The sequence below is a fragment of the Camelus bactrianus genome, chromosome 7 (assembly GCF_048773025.1).
Source record: "Camelus bactrianus isolate YW-2024 breed Bactrian camel chromosome 7, ASM4877302v1, whole genome shotgun sequence".
Classification (NCBI taxonomy): domain Eukaryota; kingdom Metazoa; phylum Chordata; class Mammalia; order Artiodactyla; family Camelidae; genus Camelus; species Camelus bactrianus.
In genome coordinates, this window is record NC_133545.1 from 78,200,168 (window position 1) to 78,213,253 (window position 13,086).

At 41.4% G+C, this 13,086-nt stretch overlaps 1 protein-coding gene across 1 annotated transcript; it reads right to left on the reverse strand.

Moving 5' to 3' along the window:
- Window positions 1-3,776: 3,776 nt before the first annotated feature.
- On the reverse strand, window positions 3,777-4,046 carry LOC105063199 (protein S100-A10-like). Its single transcript, XM_074367896.1, has one exon. It carries the CDS (start codon window positions 4,044-4,046, stop codon window positions 3,777-3,779), a length of 270 nt encoding a protein of 89 aa, XP_074223997.1.
- Between the last annotated feature and the right edge of the window lie 9,040 nt (window positions 4,047-13,086).

The window sequence follows — 13,086 nt, forward strand, 5'->3', positions numbered from 1 at the left end:
AGAAAAATTATAACACTATCCTACAATAAAGGTCATGAGAATGTGGTCTCTCTCTCTCTCTCTCTCTCTGTTAGAATACCTTACTGCACAAATTTAATGCCTTTTCCATCTTAACTTACCATGCATTGTGATCATAAGTTTTGCAGTTTGAGGTGCAGTGGCAAAACTAGCACGAATTTCTTTCTCCATCTTCACAATTTCACAATTGTTTAGAGGATCCATTCTTACCATAGATCTTAGCACCTTGCCATAACAGTTTTTTTCTTCCCTCATTAAGTCGAGAACATTCACCTTTTCACTTAAAGGAAACATTTCACAGCTTCTCTTTGTCATATCTGAATTGCCAGCCTCACTTGAATGCAAGCACTGAGATACCATGACAGTCGATCTGACAGCTGAGGTGACTACTAAGTGACTAAAGGGATGGGGGCTACGTTGGATGGACAAAGGGACATTCACATCCTGGGCTCGACAGAGCAGGACGGTGTGAGATTTCATCACCCTACTCAGAATGGCATGAATTTAAAACATTATAATGTTTATTTCTAGAATCTTTCACTGAGTAATTTTGGACTGCCATTGACCATGGGTAACTGAAGCCATGAGAAGTGACATTGCAGATAAAGGGAGATGGCTGTATCTCCCAAAGGTCCCATTTCCAAACACCATCACACTGGGGTTCAAGCTTCAACATATGATTTTGGGGAGACACAATTCAACACATAGCATTCCACCCTTGGTCCTCCCAATCCATGTCCTTCTCACATGCAAAATACATTCCATCCAAACAGCTCCCCAAGTCTTTATTAACTCAAAAGTCTAAAATCTCATCTTTGAGTATCATCTAAATTGGAGACGGGTGAGACACTAAGTATGTTCATTCTGAGGCAGAATTCCTCTCCAGCTGTGTAAAGCCAAATGTTTCTTCCAAAACAGTGGTGGGACAGACATAGTATAGACATTCCCATTCTTAAAAGAGAGAAACAGGAAAAAAGGGAGTTGTGTGCCAAGCAAATCCAAAACTGAGCTAGGCAAAATTGCATTAGCTTAGGGCTGGAGAACAGCCCTCTTGGGTTCAGGCTCGCCGGGGTGGCACTATCACCCTCATGGCCCTGCAGGTGACCCAGTCCCTTCCACCCAGCGGGCCCCTCCCACCTCCCATGCAGCAGCTCCCTGCCAGGGCCTCACCCTCTGAAAGGAGGAAGCAGCCTTGCCCCCTGGCCCGCGGTGGGAGTGGCAGCTCCCTGAGCTCTGATTCACCTTTGGTTTCATTTTTTCCTTTTCTTGAAGGATCGCACGAGCTTGCAGCCCTCCTTCACGCTTCCCCTTTTCTCTGTTTCCTTTCGTCTCAGCTGGCAGTTTCTGTTGGAAAGATCCCAGCCCTGTTCTTAGCTTCTGCTGAGATGGATGATGAGATCTGTGGTTCGCGGTCACGCTCATTTTGTCAAAGCGTTGTTCAGCCACGCCCTTAGCGTTCTCTTAAGAATGAGCTTTCTCAACTGAATCGCTTTGCTGTACCCCTGCAACTAACACGGTAAATCAACTACATGTCAATACAAAATAAAAATTTTTTAAAAATGAGCTCATTTTCTACAATGTGGCTAGGCTGCACATTTTCTAAATCTTTAAGTTCTGGTGCCTTTTCACTTAACAATGCCATTGTTCAGAGTTTAGCTAAACTACCTCATAATATTGCCGAGTCAGCATCATTTGGAGGGGGGGCGGGGGGGGGGCAAGCCTCTAGCTCCTCCCTAGACCGCAGCCTGCAGTCACAAGTAAATGTGAGTTCCTGGCATGACTCCCCCCACAGTGCTTGTGATAAGCACTGTCCCCCACAGCCCAGGGCCTTCCCTTTGTACCCTCCCTAGATAAGACTCCTGCAAAGCTTACCAAAACCTCGCTCTTGGTTTGAACCAACCACTCTGGCCTTAGCATGAGAACCTCAAAGCCCTCCACCCTAATAAAGGCAGCTGCTCCCAGTTCTGGAGGGGTCTCTCTACCCACACCCTGCCATGACCTCCCTGAGAGGCTGTGTACCTTCTCCAGGACCTGCGAGCGATAAACTTCTCTATTTCTCTTACCCTTGCAGTATTTTGAATTGTGGCTCACCTTCTGCCACTCTGGGGCACAGCTGAGCAACTTTAATGAAACAAACTCACAACATCCTCCTTCAATTCCTCTCTCTCCTCTGGCATTTCACTATAAGCAGTCAGGGAAACCAAGCTGCTCCTTGGACACTTTGTTTAGAAGTCTCCTCAGCTAAATATCCCATTTTGTCACTCACAAATTTCATTTTTTTGATTAAACACTAGAACACATCTTAGCCAAGTTCTTTGCACCCAATTTTTTTTTGTTTTTAATGGAGGTACTGGGGATTGAACCCAGGACTTCCTGCATGCTAGGCAAGCACTCTACCTCTGAGCTACACCCTCACCTCCTGTACCCCGTTTTTTAAACAAGGATCACTTTTACTCCAGTTTCCAGTAGCACGTTCTTCATTTCCATCTGAGATTTCACCAGAATCACCTTTTAAACATCCAAAGTTCTAGCATGCACCTTGAAATTCTTCCAGCCTCTACTCCTTGCCCAGTTCCTAAGCTGCTTCCATGTATTTAAGTATTGGTTAAGGTAGCACCCTACTCTTGGTACCAAAATCTGTCTTAATAGGCCCGGGTTTCTGTAATAAAATACCGTAGAATGGGTGGCAATAAACAACAGAATTTTATTTTCTCATAGTTCTAGAGGCTAGAATTCAAGATCAAGGTTCTAGCATGGTTGGGTTCTGGTGAGAATTCTCTGCATGCCTTGTAGACAGCCACCTTCTATCTGTGTTCTCAAATGGTGGGGGCAGAGAGAAAGGGAAGGAGAGCAAGCTCTCTGGTGTCTTTTTTTTGTCAGGGCCCATCAGGGGCCCCACCCTCACAATTTCATCCATAGCACCTCTTCCGAGAAGTGACTGAGGAACACTTTTCTAAAAGATAATAGTTGGGCTACAGCATAAGAAAGAACCAGGATTTTCTTCTGATTTGTTTACCGTCGTAACCCTAGTCCCTAGAACACTGCCTGGGACAGTTTGAATGTACTATGAATGAGTTCAAGGATGAATGAGTGATGGAATAAAGCAAGCAACCTCAGTAGAGCTGGGGAAAAAGTGTTGCAGGCAGAAGGACCAACAGTGCAAAGATTCCACAGTAGGAAAGGTCTTAGCATGTTTGGGGGTCAGAAGAGAGGCCTGTGTGTCTGGAGATCATGGAACTAGAGAGCGGTGACATGAGATGAGCATGGAGAGGGAGGCAGTATTATCAGATGTTGCTTGGTGATCTGTGCTTACATATAACAAGATAGTGAGAGATGAACTCTGGAACCAGACTCTCTGGATGCAAATCCCTGCCCCATCACTTACTATCTGTGTGACCTCTGGCAAGTTAGTCAACCTCTCTATATCTCCACTTCCTTGTCTATAAAATGGGGAAAAAAATTGAGATAAAAATTATATACATATTTTTCAGAACTAAAAAACGATTTTGTTTATTGGGGGCAAGAGAATGTAAGCCATATAAAAATCAAAAGCTTATCTGGCTTTAATTGACTTTCCTTTCTCTGCTTCTCAAAGAGGAGTTGGATTTTATCTGTATATTTTCTAAGGGTCCCAATCTGCTCAGGGAATCCTTAGACAGAGGGAAGCTGTGGGGCAGATTGCTTAAGCCACCCTTTGGGAGACTTCTTATCAGGGCGGGAATAGTTGCTCAAAGCCGCCTGCTTATTTCCCTTTGGCTTCACGTGCACTGCGAGTCACTGCATGCAGTGCTGAGCCCAGCGATTCGCGAGGAGCAGCTCTGGAAGCCGGCTTCGCCCTCTCGGCGCTGGTCCAGGTCCTTCATTATTTTGTCCATGGCCAGACGGTCTTTTTGATTTTTCAGAAATCCAGGGAACTCCTTTTCCTTGAGTACTCTCAGGTCCTCCTTTGTTAAGGAGCATATACCCCCAGCAAATTTGTGAGATGTGAACATCATGGTTTCCATGGCTGGTTCCATTCTAGATGGCATTTTGCTGTGATCTGTTGAAGCCTGGGCAGTAGGTGTGGCGGGGATGCTCAGCTGGCGGGGGCGTGTGACCGCGCCATAGGTATATTTGAATTACTTTGTTGTACGCCAGAAACTAACACAACATTATAAATCAACTACACTTCAATAAAAAACAAAACAAAACAATGAAGACAAATAATCATAATATAATAAATATAAATAATAAAAAACAATACCATAGAACAATTGTTTTGAGTATTGAATGAGTTAATTTTACAACGAGTTAAAAAAGCCCCAATCAGTAACTTTGAATTCCTGGTGTGTTTCCTAGGGTTTCTCATTTGGTAGGAGGTTCATGTATTTTCTGACCATTTGTTTCTTGACATTTGTGAATTGCCTTTTTTTGTTAGTGGTGTTATTCAACAGTTTTTCTATTGGGATGTACTGTTTTTTTAAAAATTATTTTCTAAATGCCCTTTGAATACTACAAATACTAAAACTTTGTCATGTGGATCACAAATATTTCCTAGCTTTTTTTTTAACATTTTTTTTATTGAGTAATAGTCATTTTACAATGTTGTGTCAAATTCCAGTGTAGAGCACAATTTTTTAGTTAAACATGAACATACATATATTCATTGTCACACATTTTTTTTTTCGCTGTGAGCTACCACAAGGTCTTGTATATATTTCCCTGTGCTATACGGTATAATCTTGTTTATCTGTTCTACATTTTGAAATCCCAGTCTGTCCCTTATTTCCTAGCTTTTAATTTGCCTTTCAGTGATGCTTATGGCCTCTATCCCATATAGAAATTTCAAAGGCGTATGTATTTATTCTTGTATGATTTTAGTTTTTTTAAGATACAAAGCATAAGAATACATTCAAATATTGCACTTATATTGCTTTGAATACTTTTTATACTATTGTATCTAAATCTTTGTTCCAGTGGAAATTTTTTAAAACATAGTGATTTAACAGAGGGGTGTTATCATTGTTAGTATTTTGGTAAATAAACTTTCAGGTATCTTACAATGTATAAATATATTTATAGATATATGTATGCAACTTTATATAAGTGTGATCTGAGGCAACCTAAACAGCCCTGTTGCCGTCAGCCGCCACTCCTGCACTCCTCACCCTCTAAATAAGGAAAAGCTGGGGAAGGGGAGATGATTTAGGGGAGAGCAGGGTCAAGAGTTCTTAGCCTTGTTTGAGGATTTCCGGTCAGGATGGCAGAGTCGTAGGACCACAAGCTCGCCTCCTCTCATGATCACAACAAAACCACAGCTGACTGCTAAACAACCGTGAATAAAAAAAACTGGAATCTAGCAAAAAGATCCTCTTCAACTGGAAGCATAAAGAGGGAACCACAGCGGGTTGGTAGGAGAGGTGTGCTCGAGATATAATTGGGCCCTACATCCCCGGGGTGGGTGACCCAGAAGCTGGAGAAAAGTTATATTGTGGGGACCCTCCCACAGGAGTGAGAGTTCTGAGCCCCATGTCAGGCTCCCCAGCCTGAGGTTCCAGTGTTGGGAGGAGGAGCCCCCAGGATGTCTGGTTTTGAAGGCCAGTGGGGCTCAACTCCAGGACCCCCACGGGACCGGGGGGGAACAAGAGGCTTCACTCTCTAGGAAGTGTACAGAGGCTCCCGTGCACCAGGACCAAGGGCAGAGGCAGTGATTCCCTAGGGACCCAGTTTTGGAAGGTCTCCTGGGGGCAGCTGTGTCTCACCCTGGGGACATAAAAGCAGTGGCAGGCATTTGGGGAGTGTTCATCGACATGGGCTTTCCTGGAGGTTGACACTTTGCTTGGGTCATGGGTGCCAAGACCTGGCCCCGCCCAACAGCCTGTAGGCTTGAGTGCTGCAACGCCTCAGGCCAAACACCACGTTGGGTGGGAACCAGCCCCACCCCTCAGCTGAGCCCACAGCTGCCTGTGGACACGCCCCTACACACAGCCCTGTCCCCCAGAGGGCCAGGACCCAGCCCCACCCAGCAGTGGGGCAGGCACCGACTCCTCCCGCCAGGAAACCCGCACACACCTCTAGTCCAGCCTCACCCACCAGGGGGCAGATACCAGAAGTAAGAAAACAGCAGTTCCACAGCAGGTGGAAGGAGTCTGCAAAGGCAGGCCAGAATCCACCCTGCGGCCCTGCTGGCTCTTGGCCCTAGGGTGATGAGAGGGGAGTGCGCTGCTGCGATGCAAAGGACGTCTCCTTCAGGAGGAGAAAGGACCTGAGAAAATATTTGAAGAGATAATAGCTAAAAACTTCCTCAACTTGGGAAAGGAAACAGTCACCCAAGTTCAGGAAGCACAGAGAGTCCTATACAGGATTAACCCAAAGAGGAACACACCGAGGCACACAGTATTCAAACTGACAAAACCTGGAGATAAGGAGACAATATTAAAATCAGCAAGAGAAAAGCAACAAATAACATAAATCGCAGCAGTATTTTTTTTCAAACCAGCTCCTAGAGTAATGGGAAAAAGCAAAAATAAACAAATGGGACCTAATTAAACTTAAAAGCTTCTGCAATAGCTAAGGATACCATCAACAAAACAAAAAAGACAACCTACAGAATGGGAGAGAATATTTGCAAATGATGTGACCGACAAGGGGCTAATTTCCAAAATATACAAACAGCTCATACAGCTTAAATATCAAAAAAACAAGCAACCCAATCCAAAAATGGGCAGAAGACCTAAACAATCAGTTCTCTAATGAAGACATACAAATAGTCAATAGGCACATGAAAAAGTGCTCAGCATCACTGTCAGAGAAATGCAAATTAAAACTGCAATGAGATATCACCTCACACCAGCCAGAATGGCTATCATTAAAAAGTCTACAAATGATAAATGCTGGAGAGGGTGTGGAGAAAAGGGAACCCTCCTACACTTTTGGTGGGACTATAAATTGGTGCAGCCACTATGGAGGACAGTATGGAGGCTCCTTAAAAAACTAAAAACAGACTTACCATATGATCCAGCAGTCCCACTCCTGGGCATATATCCAGAGAAAACAATAACTGGAAAAGACACGTGGACAGCAGTGTTCATAGCAGCACTATTTACAACAGCCAAGACATGGAAACAACCTAAATTCCCATCAACAGATGATTGGATAAAGAAGGTGTGGTATATTTACACAATGGAATACTACTCAGCCATAAAAATGACAAAATAATGCCATTTGCAGTAACATGGATGGACCTGGAGACCATCATTCTAAGCGAAGTAAGCCAGGAGGAGAAAGAAAAATACTATATATTACTCATACGTGGAATCTAAAATAAAAAAAAAAAGACACAAATGAACTTGTTTACAAAACAGAAACAGACTTACAGACATAGAGAACAAACTTATGGTTACCAGGGAGTAAAGGAGGTGGGAAGGGTTAAACTGGGAGTTTGAGATTTGCAGATACTAACCACTATATATAAAATAAACAATTTTATGCTGTACAGCACAGGGAACTATATTCAATGTCTTATAGTAACCTATAATGAAAAAGAATATGGAAAAGAATATACGGATGACTGAAACATTATACCAGAACATACACCAGAAATTGACACAACATTGTAAACTGACTATACTTCAGTAAAAAAGAATGCCAAAAAAAAAAGAATTCTTTCTTAGCCTTGTTTGGTGAGTTGTCCTACCTGTTGGGAAGTTTCTTCTGTACCCCCCCCCCCCCCCCAGGCAAAGTGCTACGGGTCTCCAAGAGAATCTCTCACAGAGACTGGAGATCCTACAAGAATGGGAGGCCAATTCTTGATCCCTGGCTGGATGCTAGCTGGGTAGCCAAACATGCAGCCCACTCTGGTGCTGCTATGGGTGGAGAATTAGCTGAGCCTTTTTAGGAGAGTTTGGTGAGAGTCCTCTAAGGGCGAGGGATGGCCTGTATCATGGAGACTGGTGTCTAATTCTTGTCTCAAGGTCTTGAGACTGAGAGCTTTTTAGTAGCCCCTTGAGCAGAGCACGAAGGGCCAAGTGTAATGCGACTGGGAGGAAAAGGTTAGGGGGCATCCTCACCCCAGTTTCCTGTGGTTCTTGGAGACCACAGAAATGGACTAACCATCATATCTAACACCCCCTCCATCATGTCTGCTCGCTCTCCTGTGCATCCTTGTAGGTGACAGATGTCACCATGAACCACCAAGTGTTCCAAAGCAAGAAACAATGCGTCATGGTCATCTTTCTCTTTTTTAATCCCTTACATCCAGTCAACCACTAGCCCTTTAGTTGTGTATTCTTAGTCTCTTCTATTCCTCACCTCAAGCATTCATAACTTATTGCTTGGGTGACTTCAAGAGGTCCTTCTTGTGGGGTGAGGAAAGCCCGGACGTTGAGCCTGCACTCCTGAGAGAGTGACAGGAGCAGTCTCCCGGCTGCTGTTGACAGCAAAGCCGGAAGCCAGGCAGTGAGGACAGTCCTGTTCTCCCCAAGCCAAAACAAACAAAATACACCGAACAAACAGAAATCCCTCCCCTTCACCCATTCCTCCTCTGACTGAATTTGCTCTCTGAGATGACCAGTGCCAAATACAAAGGTGTAACAATCAGGGACCTTTCTGTTGCAAGTGATAGCAATTCCAACCCAAACTGGCTGAAGCAAAAAAGCATGTATGAGCTCCTGTATCTGAGGAGTCCAGAACTAAGGACAAGTATGGCTTCATCTAGGACTTAAAAAATATCATGAAGATGTCATTTCTCTCCCTTTCTTGGCTCTCAGTCCTTGGTGTTTGCTGCATCTTAGGGCCATGCGTGGGAGTAAGACAGTTGCAATGGTTCCAGCTCCTGTATCCACTTAGATGGACATCTAGAGGGAGCAAGGATGTGTTTCACTTTTTAACGGCATCCTGAATCCCTGAACCAATCACTGTGGCCATGGGAATGTGTCACTCTGATTGGCCAGAGTTGAGTCACATGCTCTATTTCTAGACTTTGGGGCACAGATGTTCAAGAAAAATATAGTGGGAAACATATATGTGAGATGCAGATGTAAGCCACTTATGTAATTTTAAATGCTCTAGTAGCCACATTTAAAAAAGCAAAAAACATTGGAGTTTAACAGACACACATTACTGTACATAAAATAGATAAACAACAAGGACCTACTGTACAGCACAGGGAACTATATTCAATTTCCTGTAATAACATATAGTGGGAAAGAATCTGAAAAGAAAAAATATCTGTGTATATGTGTAACTGAATCACTTTGCTGTACACCTGAAACTAACATTGTAAATCGACTACACTTCAATACAAAATTAAAAAAGAGAGAGAACAAAAAGACCTACAGAAGATTGCTTTGGCAATTTGGGATCTTTCATGGTTCCATATAAGTTTTGGAATTGTTTGTTCTAGTTCTGTGAAAAACGTCGTGAATATTTTGACAAGGGCTGCATTGGATCTGTGGGTTGCTTTGGGTAGTACAGCCATGTTGATAATGTTGATTCTTCCAATCCAAGAGCACAAGGTATCTTTTCCATTTCTTTGTATCTGTAATTTCCTTCATCAATGTTTTACAGTTTTCATTGTATAGGTAACCTCCTTGGTTAAGTTTATTTCTTGGTATTTAGTTGTTTTTTGATGCAATGGAAATGTTTTTATCAGTTATAAAATTCTGGTTTTTGAAAAAACGTGAATGAAGGGCAAAAACAGAGTAAAAACAGGCAAAATGAAATTTAGTGATAGATTTAATTTAATCTAGTATATATGAACTATTATCATTTCAACATTAGTCAATGTAAACATTTTCTAATGAAATATTTTACACCCTCCTTGTACTAACTTCAAAATCGGCATTTTAACAAGGCTTTCAAGTGGTGATAACATAAGGGGAAGTGTGTCTATAAAACATAATTTGAGGAAAACTGTCATACAGTTTCTTTTGTGTTCCCCAAATCATACGTAAAATGGTGGGAACACTGAGAGATCTACTGAAATACTTTCTAGTATTTGAGAATCGAAGGCACAGTTGTTACTGGTTAGATCAAGGATGGTATTGGCGACTTTTAATATTGCTTGCACGTTGCTGCCACTTGGTGGTGGTCATGCATATTGCAGTCACAGAAACCCCTGACAGGCTTTGATCATTTTTGAGTCCTAGGCATTTCTGGCAACACTCCTCAGCCTCATCATAAAATGACTTTTCTTTGGAATTCCTATTCATACCAGAGCATGGAAAGCCTTAATAGTTTGTATAATGTATTCTCATGACAATGTTTACCAGGGTGATGTTTGTTTCTCTCTGCTAGACACATAGATTTCTCCCTCCTTCATACCTTTATCTGTGTAAGTCAGCAATCTGTTGTAATGGGTCCTGCTTTCTGTTTCTGCAGGTTGTTTCTCTCCCTTTCTTGTACACCTTCTGAAGGCAATGACCAGAACACATTTCTTGCCATCTCTAAGCTTTAGTTCCTTCAGCTGTAAAATGTAGGCTAATGCCCCTAGCTCCTTCACAGTGTCATGATGAAGGTGAAATTGCAGACTGTTTATAAAATGTTTGGCACAGTGACTGACATATATGAAGTACTCTGTAAATATTATTTTCATAATGACAAGTCTTAGAGAAAGCCAAATACATGATATCACTTACACGTGGAATCTTAAAAAAAAAATGATACAAATGAGCTTATTTACAAAACAAAGACAGATTTATAGACATAGAAAATAAACTTATGGTTACCAAAGAGGAAAGGGCGAGGGAGGGATAAATTAGGAGTTTGGGATGAGCAGATACACACTATTCTATATAACATAGATAAACAAGGTCCTACTGTATAGCACAGGGAACTACATTCATTACCTTATAATGATCTATAATGGAAAAAATCTGAAAAAGAATATATATATGTGTGTATAACTGAATCACTTTGCCATATACCAGAAACTAACACAACACTGTAAATCAACTATACTTCAATTTAAATAAGTGATGACAAGTCTTCATTGGAAATTCAAACAGTGATTGGATATTTTAAGAAAATAAATATTTGTTATTAAAGAATGTTAGAAACATATTCTAACATTTTGTCAGAAAAATAATGATAAAGGATAAGACCACTGGCACAGGGGAAACTTGCAGCTCTTTAAGATATGCAGAAAGAATGAATTGCAGAGATTACCTCTTTGAGCAGCTTTCTTCTTGATGCTGGTAAATAAATAAACAAAATATCCTCCTTAGCCCGTGGACAGCAACCAAAGAAATGCCTGTTTTGTACAGACAATGATTATGTTCTTTTGTATAGTATTTCAGAGAACCCGTTCAGTCAGAGGGGTCACTGTACTTCTACAGTAGTTATGTTTCTCCCAAGTCTCTTCATCTAACCCTATTATATCAAGTTCATTCATAAATTCATAAACCCGCCCCTATGTCCCTCTTTGCACAGGTCCAGGTCCTCTCTGCTTAATGGATTTTCTAAGACCTACCACAGCTTTCTCCCACATTATTTCTTACTCTGTGAATCCTTGGATATGCCAACAGCCCTCTCACCTTAAGGTGTGTTTATTGACATAACCTTAGTGTTTTGGTCATTTAGCGGCTTTCTCTTTCAAGCTCTCAATGGCTCAATTCCTTCTTAACTGGAAACATCATCCGATGAAACATGTTGAATGACATAAAGTACAGGGTATTTCCAACTCATTTCCCCTCAAGTACCATTTCTACCTGAAGGGGTTTTTAATTCTGTGAGGATGAAAACTATGAAGAGGAAATCTTTCGTAAGTTGGCAGAAAGTGGCCTTGAGAGTTACACTCCAGTTCCTCTTATCCCAGTGTCAACGAGAGAGAGGGAGAGGGAGATAGAGACAGAGAGAAGAATTAGAATTAGAATACTAGAATTACAATTATTAGAATTAGAATGGGAATGGGAATGAATGAAGTCTCCGCAGCTCCAGATTTAAGAAGCATCAGGGATTTTTCTTTTCTTTTTTTTTAATTGAAGTACAGTCAGTTACCATGGGTCAATCTCTGATGTACCACATAATGTCCCAGTCATACATACACATACATGTATTCATTTTCATATTCTTTTTCATTAAATGTTATTATAAGATACTGAATATAGTTCCCTGTGCTCTACAGAAGAGATTTGTTTTTATATATAGTAGTTAATATTTGCAAATCTCAGACTCCCAAGTTTATCACTTTCCACCCCCTTCCCCAACCCCGTAACCATAAGATTGTTTACTATGTCTGGGAGTCTGTTTCTGTTTCGTGGATAAGTTCATTACTGTCTTTTTTCTTATTTTAGATTCCACGTATGAGTGATATCATATGATAATTTTCTTTCTCTTTCTGGCTTAAGGGATCTTTCAATTGATTGAACAGACCAACAGTATAATTTGTGGCTCAAATCCGTTAGAATGATTAGAAATGGAGAATCATTTCTCAAAAAGAGCCACAGACTTGGAGTCAGAAATCCTGGATGTGAGTCTTGTTTTTGTCACTTTAATAGATTTGTAAACTTGGACGAGTACCTTCATCTCACTGAAGCAGGAATTTCTTTTTTTTATCGTCAGAAATGATGCTGCTAATACTTTTGATGTCAGGGTTGCTCAGGGCCACACAGCGCTGGTGTATGTGAGAGGGAATTTTATGAATGCTAGAATGGCATTACATACTTACTCTTAGAGATTCTTAAAGATTCATACACATGACCACTACCTTAATCCATTTTATGAAAGATTCACTAGAACATCTGCAGAGAGTCAAGCCAAGTGACTCAAAATGTACTATTTTGAACGTAAATTCAACAAACGTGCTTAAAAAAAATTTTTTTTTTTCTTAATGGAGGTACTGGGGATTGAACCCAGGACCTTGTGCATGCTGAGCATGCGCTCTACCTCTGAGCTCTACCCTCCCCCCACCAAATAATACTCTTGATAAGTCTCAATGTGTTAGAGCAGTGTAATAGTAATTTCTCTGAAGACCTACTATGTGCTAGGTGCTTTATTTAAGCTTAAAAAAATCCTTTAAACAATCTTCAGTGTAAGTATCATTCTCTTCGCTTTACAGATGAAGGAACGATTTAGTGATTAGCAAATTGG

Bases quoted from the DNA above. Each gene is read 5' to 3' on its own strand.
- LOC105063199 (XM_074367896.1), bottom strand. From the start codon at position 4,046: ATGCCATCTAGAATGGAACCAGCCATGGAAACCATGATGTTCACATCT.